The sequence below is a fragment of the Rattus norvegicus genome, chromosome 10, assembly GCF_036323735.1.
Source record: "Rattus norvegicus strain BN/NHsdMcwi chromosome 10, GRCr8, whole genome shotgun sequence".
In the NCBI taxonomy this organism is placed as follows: domain Eukaryota; kingdom Metazoa; phylum Chordata; class Mammalia; order Rodentia; family Muridae; genus Rattus; species Rattus norvegicus.
Window position 1 is genome coordinate 8,672,564 of NC_086028.1, and position 16,632 is coordinate 8,689,195.

At 40.4% G+C, this 16,632-nt stretch overlaps 1 protein-coding gene across 50 annotated transcripts in view; it reads right to left on the bottom strand.

Annotated features, from left to right (window-relative positions):
- The window catches only part of Rbfox1 (RNA binding fox-1 homolog 1), a 2,095,840-nt gene that overhangs the window by 13,755 nt on the left and 2,065,453 nt on the right, over nucleotides 1–16,632 (bottom strand). For 34 of the 50 annotated variants that reach the window (XM_039085817.2, XM_017597209.3, XM_063268872.1 and 31 more), the window contains one exon: nucleotides 5,189–5,241. The exons of the other annotated variants lie outside the window; for them this stretch is intronic. In XM_039085817.2, the coding sequence (XP_038941745.1) occupies nucleotides 5,189–5,241 (53 nt within the window). The remainder of the gene's footprint in view (nucleotides 1–5,188; nucleotides 5,242–16,632) is intronic. 50 annotated transcript variants of the gene reach the window in all.

The window sequence follows — 16,632 nt, forward strand, 5'->3', positions numbered from 1 at the left end:
CCCCGTGTCTGAAATAGTTCTGACTCTCTGAACTTAATGATGACACTTCTTTCTTGAGGCTTCGCTGCTGTTGCCTCTTTCCACTTAGGCAAATTCAGAGTTATCTATATTTCCCTAATTTTTACCAGGTAAATGGATAAGGACATTTTATTTTTATGAGTACATTTTATTGTTATTGCACGCCACAAGCCTGGACCAGTGCCTCATGCACAGTAAGCGTGCAGTAAACGGGACGATTATTATTTTTACTAAGTACCTTTGCTTACATGTTCCCACTGCACCTGCAACTTCCAGCAAAGTGCACATCACACTCCTCTGGAAACAACACCAATTAACCGCAAATCAGTTTTCTCCATGACAACTTTGCTGAGTAGTCAGAACATACTGATGAAGGGAGGATAATTAGAGGGAACTTGCTGAAGGATCCATTAGAGGAATGACCAATTTAGCAATTTCCTCTAAATATTATCTGAAAGCTTATTGCAGGTGTGTGCATACATGTAGGCTCAGAGGGACTAAAGAAAGACACAGTGCTCACACCTAGCCTGGTGCCCTGGATGTGCCGAATATTGCTTCTTTATTTAAGAGACCTGCCTCACAGTGGCAGCTTTTACTATTTTCATTTAGCTAAATTTTTTTCACAAACACACACCAACCCCAGGTTAGGTACCATAAACACTGGAAAGTGGGGGTACTTTTCTTTGTGGGTTCTGTGATATAAAAAGCAGGTATTCATGATTGTACAACAAGAACCTTACTGTCTGAGACCTTTAATATGGTGTGTATGTGTGTGTGTGTGTGTGTGTGTGTGTGTGTGTGTGTACACTCACATACATACATATGTACATATGGAGAATCTCCTAGGAGACAAGCATCTGGCTCATCTTCGAAGGAGATTCTAGATGTGTTTGATCAAGAAGGGAAGACCACACTGAGCGTGGATAGCACCATCCCAAGGGATAGGGCCCTAGATTCAATCAAAAAGACAAAAGCATTCATTTCTCCATGCGTTCTGTCTTTAGATGCAATGTGAGCAACTGCCTCTGTGCTTTCCCCACCCTGCTGATGTGTCTTCTCCACCATGACTATACCCTTAAACTGTGAGGCAAAATAAAACCCTCCTTTTCTCCAGTTGCTTTGGATAGCCACTTTGTTGTAGTAGTCAGAAAATTGACAAACACAGAAGTCACATGAATAACCATGCCCTGCTTATTCTCCTATGTAATGGTATTTAAATAGTATTAAAATTCCAGGGCCGGGGCTGTAGAGCGCTTACCTAGGAAGCGCAAGGCCCTGAGTTCGGTCCCCAGCTCCGAAAAAAAGAACCAAAAAAAAAAAAAAAAAAAAATTCCAGGGCCAAGACTCAATATTGGCTGTCACCACATTTTCCAGAGTCTCTATGGAGGCTTTCTTTCTTTTGTTTTCTCATATAAAATTCTGGTCTCTATCAAGATCTCTGACTGATTATTAATTTAATAAGACCAACATGAATCTTCCAATGATTGTGGAAAATGCTACATAGTTTCACAGCCTCCCTAATTGTAACTTGTCTGAGCTACTTCTGTGAGCTCCTGCTAGCTTCCTGATATCTCTAGCGTACACACTTGCTCTGACCTCTCTGAATATTTTGCTCCTGAAACTGCGAGCATACCTAATTACGTAGCCTTTGCACTGGTTGTACATTCCACCGATTGAACTCTCCACTGTAAAATCTGGGGCAATGACTAGTTTTAACTGCCAACTTGCCACAGCTTAAAATCTTTTAGGAGAAAAGTCTCAGTTGATTGTCTTTTACAGGTTGGCCCATGGGCATGTTAGTGGGGATTGTTGACTGCTAATTAATGTAGCAAGACCCAGCCTGTAGTGGGCAGCACACCTGATCAAGCGCATCCTGGTCTACCTAGCACTGAAGTAAGTTAGATGAAACAAGTGTGCAAGGCATACCACTTGCGTCCTTGCCCTTGTGAGGATGGAGTCACCTGACTGGATGCTTGAGCTCTTGCCTTGGCATTTCCTGCATGAAGGACTCTAGCTTAGAACCACAAGGAGAAAAAAACTTTCTTGATTCTTATTGGTTGTTTTTATAACAGCAATAGAGGTGAAACACTTGGTTCGTTCCTTGTAGCTTTTCAGTGCCAACCTTGTCTAGAAAGCATTTCCGATCATGGAAGCAAAAGCTTCCATGGCACCTTAAAGTCCCCTTCCTCCCCACAACTGATTAATTAGAGAATCTCAACTCTATCTTTGTAATTTATTTTTATTGCATTTTCCTTGTTACTCTGTGGGCATGCATGTGTATATAGTGATGGGTATACATATGGCATGGCAGGCGTTTGGAGCTCAGAAAGGCAGTTTGGGGAGTCAATTCACTGCTACCTTGCAGGCTCTGAGAATCAAATTCACCTTGTTAGGTTTGATGGCAAGCATGTGAGCTACCTCATTGGTTCCAGTCTATCTTTATAGAGAAGTATCGTCTATGACTCTTGATGTATGTGATTTGGGGTATGATCTCCACTAAAATGGAAGTCAGCCTTATATCCTATTATTAAATGGGCAACCTCTACTGGTTCCTTCTAGGATCAGTGCCATCCAGAGGAAAACTAACTAAGACAAATACTGAAAATTTAGCATTGCTTAGTAAGAAAATTGTTCCTACACAGTCTCACAGCCAAAAAATATGAAAGGGCAACTACTCCACACAAGTAGTAGACAAGGATCGATTTGAGGGCGTCCTGCCAGTAGAAAGCATCCCCTTTGCCTTGAGGAACCCAAAGAGCAGATCACGACATTCCTCTATCGATGATCAGCTCACTACCACCAACTCACAACAAACTGCCTGCTCATATTTCCCACCATTTGTAGCCTTTCCCAAGAACCATCCTTTACAATTTAAAAAAAAAAATCCAGCAAGCCCCACAAGTCAAAAATTTGAGAATTTCGATTTTTTTTTTTAGTTCAAAGCAGGGGATCAAACACAGAGGTTTAGTCGTACTAGGCACATTTTCTACCACCAAACTCATCCTTGGCCCAGCTCACTGACGTTTTTCTCAGGAAAACAGGGATGCACCTGTTGTTGCTCCCTAGTTGACAGCACTAGAATGCAGAAGGCCTGCCCTCTCTGTGGCTGCTTTAGCAAGCATGTAGGCTGTGTAGGATGTGTGTACATTGTGACTGTGCAGCTTGTAAGGGAAAACGCCCGAGATGACATTCATTTCATTGCAGGTCTGCATTCTTATTTGAACTCTGTGTGGGAAGTAGGCTAGCTGCAGGGGGATCTGATTGATATGTGTATCTTTTCTTCCTGCTTGACTCAAAACCTCCAGTTCAGATGAAACCTGATAATGCACACAACACAGTATTAATATGGCCCTCAGAGGGTCATCTTCAAACTGTGATCCACAGCAATTCATTAAAATGTACTGAATGTCCAGAAGAAGACAGGATAGGGATAACCAGGCTGTGCTCGTGCAAGCATAATGTTTTACTTCTTTATAGAAGTGTGTGCCAACCACTTGTTAATATAACTGCTTTTCAGATCATGGGAATTCGATTACTATGTACTTTGATATTTCCAGGTTTCTGTTTTTGATCCATGATGTCAAGTATAGCCTGAGATACACCGGAACACACATGAAGTTTAGCAGGGAAGGTAGTGTGTCTGTATTGCCAATACAACCACAAATAACACTCACTCATATGTTAGTCTGTCATTCCAACTCCAGGCTCTTCCAACCCATCTCCTTTTTTGATCCACTCTGGAAATGCTCAGTTATTCCTGAGCTCCAGGAAACTAGTTCTCACTCTTTCACTCTCAGAAATGCAATTAACAGTCCAACTTCCACTGTAAGGCATTAATGTGTTAACTGTGGCAGCACCTCTGACTGGGAGAAGCAGGGATTCATGAGCATAGAGATAGAGGAGGAGAGCAGCATTGTTAGCAAAGGAACTTTTGTAAATGGAGTATGCAGCTACTTTAGAAAATGAGCTTGTGGAAGTAAGTCATAGAGTTAAACCTCAACCCGTTAATAATACAGAGAAGACCTTTATAGATGACCCAGTAGATGACCTGTGTGGCTCTGCCAGGAACATGTCCCTAGCTCTGTCTTTCCTGTCATTCATTCTCTCCAAAGACTCTGACTAACTCCTGAAACACTATTAGTAATTTGCACCCTTGTTTACTACTCCATTGATAAAAAATAACCGGTAACAGATTCATGATCTCTGTGCAGAGCTGGGAGTATGGATGCTTTTGAACATCCGTGGTGTAATTTGCTATGGCTGTTATCATCCACTTTCCTTGGTCAAAAACATTCCATTGGCGAGATTGTGTAGTGATTATCTGAGGTGGTTTAGTCTTTAGCCCTCCCCCATCACATACAATGAGAGAGAGAGAGAGAGAGAGACAGAGACAGAGAGAGACAGAGAGGGAGGGAGAGAGACTTCATCAAGGTACTATCTAGGCACTTATACCAAATCATTCCAAATATAATTGTGCAGAACCACATCAATGTGAAAATATAAGTGTTGTTTTGATGGACATTTCATGAAACGATTCTATTCACCAATGTTCTGGTTTCAAACACAAAATAAACCATCCTTTCTCTAAGTTCTGATATTTCTCTAAGTTGAGATTATGAGTTGAAGGAAAAGAAAGAGGATCTTTAACTAAAGGAAGGAAGATCCCCTTCTTAAAAGATAGATGTAATTACATTTCCTAATGCAACTGGCTTTGTGGATGCAGTCTCTTATGGCCAATAATATTCCATGAAGATCCTATATAATTCCCATTTCAATCTCTCTGAACTAGATACCATATGTCAAAAAAAAAGTCACTGGAGTCACCTTCCGCTCCTAAGCTCCCTTGGTCACCATTTTGCAACACGGGTACTGTTATTCCATGAATTTCCTTGTGAATTTGTTCACCACAAGACTTAGTCTTCCAAACCAGGCATCGTTAAAATTAGAAACACAAACATCAGAGTATCAGAGTTAGCAAAATGCCTCATGTATTTTCCAAATGGCAGCACCTAAGAGCTTCAGCTACACTCAAAACTACAAGTTCTCTTTCTCTTTCTAGAAACTAGACTTTCTACAGTGACTAACTGTAGCATGTGAAGAAGATAAAAAGAAGGAAAAAAAGGATACTGAGACTGAGGTGGGGACGTCAGGAAGGAGGAATGTCTGTTACCTGCCGAGGTGTTACAAGAAATTTCATCTGTTGCAACGAAGACGAACTGATTTCTGGAAGAGAAGATAACATTCACAATACTGCTCGCTCAGGGGGAAACGTGCTCGCTGGCGATTGGTTCCATGTGCACGGGTGAAGGGTGGGGAGGGGGCTGCGTCTGCATGGGTGTGGCGAGGAAATGTGCTGATGGACCGTGGAATTGGGAAGCTCAGAAAGATCACAAAACAGGCATGCGGGACCACTTAAATGAAATCATGAGGGCACCGGGAGGTGGGCGTGTACAAGCTGTTGTGCCAGGGTATTAATTAATACTGCATGTTACTAAAGCATGCCAAGGTGCATGGCTAAGGACAAGCTACGTGATGTTGTGCTTACATAGGATTTCTAATGCTAGATACATACTATGACTTTTTAAAACTAAAGACTATTATTAGGAAAAGAGTGTACCAGGACTAACTAGGAATATCATAACACTCCGTATATTATAATATACTATTCAAAACTGATTTTAAAAGGCAAGAAAAGTACTTTCATTATAGAAGAGAGCATTAGAAAACATTATATGAAATTAGGTTCTGGATAATAATTTATCAAACTAAGTTAATTTAGGAAGACAAAAATCTCACCAACTAAAACACCTATCTTTCCAAATTATTCTTTCTTGAGTGGTGGGGGGTGGGTGTGTACATGCAGTGGTGCACATGTGGAAGTCAGAGGACAAGCAACGGTCTTATTCCTTGCCATCGGCCTGGCTTGAGACAGCATCTCCTGTTATTTCCAGCTCTGTACACCAAGCTAGTTGACCTATGAACTTCCAAGGATTTTCCCGTCTCTGCCTTCTACTGCACTGTACAGACATACACCACTGTGTCTGGCTCGAAGGGTCCTTGATGGATTTGAACTCAAGTTCTTACAACTGCACAGCAAATGCTTTACCCACTGAGCAATCTCCCCACTGTGCTCAATTTAATTTGTAATGATGCATATTGGAAAGAAAAGTTCAAAAAGTAAAAAAATGCTTTTTCACTTTGATTTATTAAATACAGACAGATGATAAAATCCCCTTAAGGTGTTTTCCATGGTGGCAATTCCGTGTAATGAGTTCACATGCAGAGGTACCATTGATTTCCCTAGAAATCTGATATCTATACCTTGCTGATTGGATTGACTCATTGAGATGGGCTAGGATTTTAAATGCCTTGAAAGCCTCCCAAAGAGGTGCTGGGTTCTCATTTGTTAGATTCTTACTGTGCATGGGGATCAAGAACCCAGACAAATGCATTCTGGGGGAGTCTTAGTATGATTGCTTTTGTTCCAGTGTACAAAGAACATCCAGCAATTGAGCATTTCATAAAACATCTTAACAGAGTTTTACTGTCACAGGAGGTGCACCTCTGAATATAAACAGGGATGCCTCTAGAATATTCCCTGAAACTTAACATTCTGTGAAAACTCTAGTTGCTTCTAAACCAATAAAATCCTAAAAAATATTATGTACTCTCTGAGAATACTATCTTCTATAAATCTAAAGTCAAAACTAAGTTCCTTTATCATCTATCTTAAAACAATAAAAGTAAGTTTGGCTGTATCTTTGCTACATTTTTATTATGACCCAAACTTTTTGAAACTTAGAAACTATTGAGTTTTGGATTCCCTAGGCTTGAGGAGCAATACAATTGATATATCGGAAAATGAAAGAGATATATGATCTAGAATTTGATTTGCCTTATATAAGAACTGGTGAGGTTTGGCATGCCTAACCTGAAGGTGAGTATTCTCAGCATGCATCAGACAAGCACTTAAAATGACCTTCATTCACAAGGTGCCTAGAACAGGAGTTCAGCCATAGCTGAGCATGGCAGCCTTGTCCATTTACAGGTTGGGCTCTTAGAAGAAGCATTCCCAGATGCATGCTGTGCTTAATTATTTAAGCAGAGCTCCCTTACTTATAACCCCTTATTCTGTAATACTGCAAACATATATGTTGCTTCTGCATGGTTCCCTTCTAAGGAATAGTCTAAATAATCAGTGACCTTGAACTGACCCTCCTATCTCCAATTGCATGTTACAATAAGAGGCCTATGCCCTTACACCTAATTTTATGTAGTGCTGGGAATTTAACCTAGGGCTTCATGAATGATAGGTAAGCATTTTACCAACTGAGCTACAATCCCAACTCCTAGGTTGTTAGGTGGGCTGAGCTGGGATGATTGTAGGCAACCCACACATAGATTAAGTTGTTGGTGAAAGAATAGAGAAAATTTCCAAAATTAAACCCAGAGAATTAAACCCAGAGGTATCATTTTAAAGTAACTAGATCTTAAGTTCTCCAGAATTTTATGCAATGTGTTGTTGTCTTTAAGAGTGATCTTTTGGACACCATGATTTTTAATTCTTAAAATGTCACATTTTTTTTCTCCTGTTTCCTCTCTCCATCCTTCTTCTTTTTTTCTTACTTCTCCTGTCCTTCCTTCACATCTCCTTTCCCTCTTCTTTCCTTTTATTCTTCTTCTTCTTTCTCTCCTACTATCTACCATTGTTTCTGGTAACCTTCTCTTATATTTTCTCTTTTTCCTTTTCCGTCTTTTTTTTTTTTTTACATTTGTTTGTGGGTAAAATCTTTTTACGTCACATAGTCTGGCCTCAAAGTTCTAGCATCAACAGATTTTCTTGCTTGGGGCTTCTGAGTAACTGGGCCTGTCCCGTTATTGTTTTTATAGTTTTTGAGAATATTGTGGAAGTAAAGTGATCACATTTGCTTTCATAACTCACTTTCTAAAAAGAATTAGCTTAGCTGGCTTCCGTTAAGTAAAATGAAATCTCAAAGGTCTAAGACTCATTTCCAGTAGTGGCAGAGAGAAGAATACATTGCTCTAGTATCTGGAGAACTTACAAGAGGCCTTTCAAAAATGATGACCAATTTGAGCATGAGTTCTGTGCTATTCTGCTTTATTTTCAAATACACATTCAGTACCAGTCCTGTTCCCTTCCGGAAAGATTGTCATAAAATGTCAGTAAAGTGCCTTTCTACAGAGCTCATCAAATATACAGGGTCAGTCTGGGAGGCTACCTGCCTTCTAAGATTTTTCTTTCATTAGTTGGTTAAGTAAGATCAATAGGAACATTGTATCAAAGAAGCTCAAAGGAGAGGCCAATGTGATCACCAATAGAGGAATGGCTCTAATCTTCTCAAGGGTTCCACACTGGCCCCCATTACCCTTTGCTGTAGCACTTTACAGACATTTTTGTCCCTTCTACCCTGAAGGAACATTTAAGACATGAAATAGAAATAAATGTCCTATTTAGATACCTATATACAGGTCATGTGTTGATTCGTTCTATGAAGCCATTTATCCCAAATTACTAGAGAGCAAAAACAGGATGAAAGTTGTAGCTGGAAAAGTGCTGTCCACAAACAAGCTCAGAAAGAATCAAATGATCTGAGCAGTGAGGGTGTAGAGTCACCTCTCGGGCTAAGAAAGGAGGATGGTACCATGGGCACCATGTTTACCATTCTTCAGACAGACCCATCCATTTAAAAGGCAGCCAATGCCTTATTTACAACAGAACTTTCGTTGTAGATGATGGTGTCTGGCTGGCATTCTCAATCTTGGTTACATGGTGATTACCTAGGGGACTTGTGATATTGTAGGCAACCAAATTATACCAAGCCCCACTGACTGGGCATCGTTGTGAATGGAGCTCAAGCATGGACTACTTCTACTTCCCTGGCAATTTTCACATGCACTGGAGTTTGAGTATGAGTTGTCTGGTTGAATGGTTTGTAGCTTGAATGATCCATAGACTCACAGGGAGAGCTCATGGGAGTGCTACCTGCTGGCTCTCCTCAGCTGGCTTAGCTGATCTGAGTCAGATTCCGACAGACACTCTGAACACGATCATACTGTATCAATAGCCAACACTGAGTTGGTAAATCTTTCATTCCAAGTATGGAGAGCTATGCTCGCTGGGACTACAGACTCAAATATGAATTAAACACTTGCCTATGATGTGAGACTGCTAAATATCATTCATACCTACACATTCACTTCATCTTCCCACACCCCCTCTTGTGACTGCACTGATGAAAGATGAGTAAACTGAGGAAGGCCAGTTGAGGCAAAAGGCTAAGTGGTGGAGATGAAATACAAAAACCATTATCTGGAACCCAGCCTCCTACCCTTCCTTCCTCTGAGATTCTGCTCAGAGGCAGTCACCGGACAGTGTTCTATCAGCAGTAGTAGTAAGCCCACCTCTCTAGGGAAACTTCCTATGTAGAAATACACCTCTGAATCTGCAGCTTCTCTGAGACAAAGTGATAGATATTTGAATTGCTCTTTGGGTACAATATGAGTGAGGACTGAGAGAAATTATTATAAGGATAATCAACCCCACGATACAGAAATGGCATTTATCATTTTATCTACTGACTTACTTCCATTTTAAGATGTTTTCCAGCCGTCCAGAGTCTATATGACTCAGCTGGTGGCATATTTAAATTAGTCTTGTGGCTTACTATGTATCATTTTTATCTCTCACCCCTCCCACCCTAGGTTAAATCTCATCTATTTGCAATTTCTTTCTGAAAATAATTACCCTCTGACTTCTAAGTCTCAAGTGAAAATCATGTCCTTCTACTATGTCTCAAGGAGATTTAAAAAGCCAGACAGAGGTTAAAGGCGGGCTTCTGGCAAGACCAGGTGAGGCCAATTGCAACTGTCCCTTCTCAAATAGCACCAGTGCTGTTTCGTGGTTAGAGGTTCAATTGTCTCCTCACTCTTTGGCTCCTCGATTCTATATTGTTATTGTTTAAAAACTCCAGATCCGTGTTGCTTATAGTGAGTCTTTGTGAATCACATGCTATAGATGTCAAACATAACACAAGACTTATGCACATTTAAAGCCCTACGGGATGCTGACTACAAAAATCCCTGCAGCCTATAGGTGGTCTCTTGACCTGACAGGTGGCAGCTGGAGTCCTCCAAGATAGCAATGGGATGAAGTCTATTTGATTCTACCTGTAAGCTCTGGGAAATCTTTTAGTCATAAGTCTCAGAGGGTCTGGACCTTGATAGACCAAGGATTTGTGTGTGTGTGTGTGTGTGTGTGTGTGTGTGTAGATGTATAAGTCACCTTTTGGTGTTATTCCTCCAAATTTTACTTTTTTACTTTTACTTTTTGATGATGATGTTGATGATGACAATGATGACAACTTTTGGTGTTGTTTGTTTGATTCATTGTTTGAGACATGTTCTCACTAGGTACTCCTAGCCGATCTCAGGCATGCTTTATAGACCATTCTGGCCTTATGGGCACAGCCTACCTCTGCTTCCTGAGGGCTGGGATAAAAAGAATCATGAGGCCTGAATTAAATATATTTTTAAATCTACTTCCATTTATTCATATGTATGGACACACATGCCAAAATGAACATGTGGAGGTGAGAGGAAAAGTTATTGGAGTTGGTTCTCTTCTGCCATGTAGATCCTTGGGGTCAGGTCATTAAGACTGGGAACAGACTCCCTTACTCACTGATTTGTCCTGTTAGCTCCGTTGGTCTTTCAGATGGTCATTGAGGACACAGTGCTAAGTCTGATGGTGCATGTTCTTAGGGCCTCTGTGACATTGGAGAAGGCCTGAACTAAATATGTCTGTCTTCACTCTCATAATTTCACGTGTGCTTCAGTTTTGTTATTTAAAGGAGAGTGAAAGAGCTGTTTTTAATCAGTGTTCAACATCTTTCCCGTTCTAAAATCCTACTCTGGAATGTTCAGATCCCAGTGAGATCTGCCTTCCTGCCTTCCCTGGGGTTATTTTTATTTAGGATTTTATATAATATAACATATATATATTATATAAAATTCTAAATATATATATATATTATCATGGACAGTGGGATGTGACATATACAAATGAACTAGCAAATAACCAATTAAAGTAGAAAAGGCTCCAAAACGATATATCATGACTTCCTGTTTTTTTAAAAATGTCGAATGTATGAAAGCACATTTAGAGTCACATCATTTAGACAACTCCTTTGTTTATGTTGTATTAGTTAGGATTAAATTAAAAGGAAAGGAGTTGCCAGTTTTTCCTGAATTTGGCTGTTTGATTAGACAACCTTGGGTTTTGGCTAGTCATCTCTAAGGGTCTTTGCCTGACCTGGAGACTGTCATTTCAATCTCTCCCAGGTCTACCTTTCCACCTACTTTCAAATATACGGCCACTCAGACAGAACAGCCAAGAGATTCTAGAAGGCAGAGGGCTGTCGTTATAAACTGAGTCTTATTAGAAAGGTTACTTCAACTTTCAGGGCTTCAGTTTTATCACTGGGAAATGGAGCCAAGACTTAAAATGCATGTTCCTCACAGACCGTGAAGATTTAGCAGAAAATGAAAGCAGTGTGGGAGATATAGGATCCTCTTCTGTGTCACTTAAACAAAGGGTTGGGGGAACAGCAGGAAGAGGTGATCTGGAAGCTAGATTTGTCCTGGAAAGGGTGAGTGTCATTCTTAGGAAGCTGGTACATCTCAGGGGACTCCATATCTGTTGAAAGTACACGAGAAGAGAATCTACATCCAAGGAGAAGCATGACGGTGTAGAAAATGTTTTTGAACTCCATTGGACAGCACCACTTCTGATGATCATGACAAAGATAATGATATTCCGAGTGCTGATCTCAGGCTCCAGCTGAAGAGCTTCCATGCAGAACCATGTACATTTCTCCAGGAAGCCAAGGCCTTAGTGACCACTTATCTCACTTTAGAGATAAGGCAAGTGGAAGGCTGATAGTCTCTAACCATGCCCACATTCTCTCATGCTAAGATTGTATTCTGGCTTAAACCTAACTTTGTGACTATCTTCTGTATATCAGTGGCAAAGACTGATTAGCAGGCATATACATTAAAGACCATGAACAATAAATAGGAGGTCCTGTTTCAAATCATAACTTGGCTACATACAGACATAGGATACTGAGCTAAGCATAGAATCTCAACATGCTACTGTTGTGGTGAGTCTTGGATCTGATCAGACCAAAAATGAACTCATAATTTAAATGGAATTATGGCAGCCACCTCTTTCAAACCAGTGCTTACAATGAATCATCTCTAAGCTGCCCATCACTCAGAAATTAAGTATCAGCATACTGAGTTCTAGCATCCACCTCACACTTAGTTTAATGGGTATGATTTGTCCTCTGAGAAGATGAAAAAAGCAAGACCTAGTGACACTAGAAGAAACCAGATGTGGCTCCTGCAGGGTTTGTTTTATATCAATGACAGCCTATTATACAGCCAATGACAGAATCTTAACATGGAAAGCTATAACCTTGGGGGTAAGAAAATGATAATTACAGCCACGAGCCAGTTGAAGCAGGTGGTAACAGGGGAACATACTTTGAGAGATGCCAAACATTTAAGAGGTTACTGAAGAAGGGCAAGTGGAGATGAGATAGTAGCAAGTGGGTGGAACCATGAGTGGGTCATCGGAGGTGTGACATTCTTCTGTCACCTTGGGCTAAAGATGATATTTCAGGTAATTTCAAGGTAAATTATGAAGATAACAAAGGAGGGAAAATGCTTGGGCTTAATTGCTTGAACTCCTTTAAATCTATTCATCTATCTAAACACCACGTGTTATTATGTAGCAAAACTAAGCCTAGATGTAATGCCAGACAGCTAGCAAACTAAGAGTCTTCCGCTCTTATCCAGCAACAGCCCATAGCCCTGCCAGGAAGCTGTTTTCTCCCTATTTTATATGTTAGTTAAGTATGAAATGCACTACAGTTCTGAAGAACATTGGATTCCAGAGGTTAAATCAATCACTGTGATTTACACTGGTGAGGAAAGTCATCAAGGGCCATTCGTTTCTGTCAGATGACTTTTTGCATGAAATTGCTACATACAAATATAGCTACATACAGACTTAGATGTCACATGCTAATAGGGACTAGTTCTGGAAAAGAAGTCAACCTATGCTCTTGGGCTCAGAGGTCATAACTTGCTTTGATGCTGTTAGAGGTAGTAGGAGAGAGTTTTAATGAAAAAAAATCCTCTAATTTCAAAAGATAACAGGTTTAGCATATGTACTAGTGTCAACGATGGTAAGAGAAAGGAAAAAAGAAGTCAACAGTTTTAAATTTGTGTGTGTGTGTGTGTGTGTAAATATATATGTGTGTGCATGAATGTATAGAGGACACAGGTTAATATCAGAGTAGTCTTATATATACACTCCCCACCTCGATGTTGACTGAGCATCTTTCACTGAACCTGGAGTTGGCTTTTCAGCTAGGCTGGCTGCAAGGAAGATCTATGGATTTGACTGTGTGCTTCCCAGACTGGGATTATAAGTGCATGCCACCATGCCTTGTTTGTGTACAGTGGCTGGGTATCTGAACTTGAGTCCTCATGCTTATGCAACAAGGACTTTGCCCAGGTTGAGGGGGAGACATCTACAGATATTTCATGAGCTAAGGTTATTCTGCCTTGGGATTGTTTCCTTCTGCTCTGCTTGATGGCTGTCACCTACCAAATTCACTATTTGTAATAGGAAGGGCTCACCCGGAAGCGGTGGAGTCTGTTTTCACCACACTTTTCTAATCTACCTCTAGGAATCCAAGATTTCGTAAATGTTCATGGTGGGGCCCTGATGGCACTACTTAAAAGATAGATTTCATTTGCTTTTTTCGTGGCCCATCAAGCCAATGATCTGCAACAGGAAAAGCATGTAATTAGGCCATGACATGACCAAAGGAGCTGTTAGACCTTGTCTTGTCACCTGCAGAAGTGGCTCCCCACATGGCTGTGACAGCCATGGTCTATCGGGTTTGGAATGCCCTTAATTTCTCCCTGGTCCCTTGTTGGTCCAGCCTGTGGATTATAACAGCCCTATTTTTTAACTGCCTCAATTACGTATTCATTCAACAGTGCATAACACTAGCGAAGCCATGGTAGGCTACAGATAAAAGATAATTAGTTCTCGAGGCCAAATTTGGACACATTTTAAAGTAGATGTGTATGTGAGGAGTGTGGAGTGTACGATTGTGTGTGTGTGTGTGTGTGTGTGTATGTGTTATGTATAGGTGCTTAAGTGTATGTATGTGAATGGTTTCTAAGTTAAAAAGAAGAGAAAATCAGGAAATAGGCCATTTCATAACAGCAGCATCGCTCCCCGCTGCTCACAGTTTGGCATTCATAGGCCCAAACTTCAGGCTCTGTCTGCTTCCTTCTTTACAATTTCAGAATCATCTTACTTATTCTCAAATTAAATCAACAGAATCTTAAAGGGTATGTTGGGAGAAAATATAATTAGCATTGTTGTAACTTTTTGGAGATTTAGACTATAAAATCAGAATAATTTTAAAGAGACCGTAATATATGCATGTGCTTTACTAAAGAATTTGCTTTTGCCTGACATTTGAGTCTTAGATCATGGCTCTCTCAGAAATACCTTTCTTTTTAAATATTCTAGAACTATTTAGAACAACTAACTTCTTTTTCTCTTCTTGAAAGGGTTACATGTCACTCAAAATGGTAACAGAATCTGTTATGGAAATAATTTTTCAATAAAAAGGGGGGGGGACATAAAATAAGACAATATCCATACACATATCTACGTGGAAATGTGCCTGTGTGTGCACAGGAGCATGCACACACATTTATATTTGCTACATAGAGGTTTAGTAAAATCCTGAGTATACTTTCAGCAGTGGCATGGGGATAAAAAAGGATATAAATAAAGACATTGGTGACTCACTCCTGCTACATTTCTATTATAAGGTGACAGAGCATCTTTTGTTTAAAAAAAATGAGAATTGCTCATCACAGTGACAGAAATGACTTAAAACTAAAACCAAGAACAATCTTGGTGAGCAGTTGTCACAGGCCAGTGAGGAAAGGCTCTTTTGCACTTCACTCCTTACCTGACAGTCAAGAATGACTTTATCCAACTGGGCCCCACCAGATAGTCCTCTTGGGTCCACCCCAAGCCCTCACGTGTTTGCCCTCTGTGCTCTGTTGACCTGGGAGCATCGTTTGTGATTGGCATGATCAAATTTTGTCATAGCTTCCCTAGATTATCTCAACAGTTTTTTCTCAAGAAGATTTAAATTATAAACAGGAAGCCGCCATGCAATTGTCAAGATTTATTTTCCCAAGACAGTATAAAAGGGAAATTGCGTATAAAGTGACAGAAGAAGAAAAAAAGGTGTCATGTGTTTTTGTGGCCCATTCTTAGAGGAAGAAGATTTTAGGTGAATGGTAGAAAGAAGCCTGGGCAGAACTCAGTAGTTCCGAGAGAGAGAGAGAGAGAGAGAGAGAGAGAGAGAGAGAGAGAGAGAGAGAGAGAGAGAGAGAGGGAGAGGGAGAGGGAGAGGGAGAGGGAGAGGGAGAGAGAGAGAGAGAGAGAGAGAGAGAGAGAGAGAGAGAGAATGGCTATATTCCACTTTTCCAGCCCTCCTGCCTCAGGAAGGTAGTAAAGACATCTGTGAACTTGAGACCTATCCTTACACGTGTCCCTAAGAACAGGCATGGGCTTGCTTCTGATGTCCTGGAATAGTTGAAATTCTTATCACACTAGGTTTGAAAAAGAAGAGGTGGGAAACCAGGAAATGCACCCACCCCCTTCTTTCAACTGAGTGTTCTCATTAAACATCCTGCACAGTCTATACATTAAACTCTATATTTTAGTGCATGGCTAGAAAAAAAAAAAACAAAGTAAAGTCATCAAGTTCAGATGGTACAGCAATTTTTGTGAAATAATCTTTCTCTAATGGAAAAAGAAAAAGTCCCGAAATGGTGAACTTTTTATTCATGATGCTCACTTATGCTGGATAGTGCCAAAACTAAATTTTCTATATATTTAAATTAGATAAGGATGCTAAGTAAAATAATCTTTCTTTCTCTTCCTTCCTCCCTCCCTCCCTTCCTCCCTCCTTACCTCCCTTCCTTCCTTTCTTTCTTATTTATTTTTTTCAAGACAGTTTTTCTGTGTAATCTTGACTGTCTTTGTACTTCCTTTGTAAACCAGGCTGGCCTCTAACTCAGAGATCTGCTTGTCTCTGCCTCTCAAGTACTGGGATTAAAGGCATGGGCCACCAGTGCCAGCCCATGGCTTATCATGTTAAATGAAGCCGATTACTTCCAGAAAATAACTCCCAGAATAGACTGAGGGGCTACACAACTGGGAATAGACTCAGATGCCTCAGATACCTCTAAGGTTTTACCTAAGAATTTAGTTCTGATCTCTGTAGATTTCCTCATGGTGAAATATAAGAGAGAAAAAGACTGCCTTCTGCTCCCTTGACCTTGCTCTTCATCACTCTCTCCTTTCCTCCCTCTGTCCTGCTTTCCTTTCCTTCCTTCTGGCTTTATTTTCCTTCCACCCAGGGATAAGTACTATCCATTTGACTTCACATCCATCTATCCATCTCCCCATCTACCTAT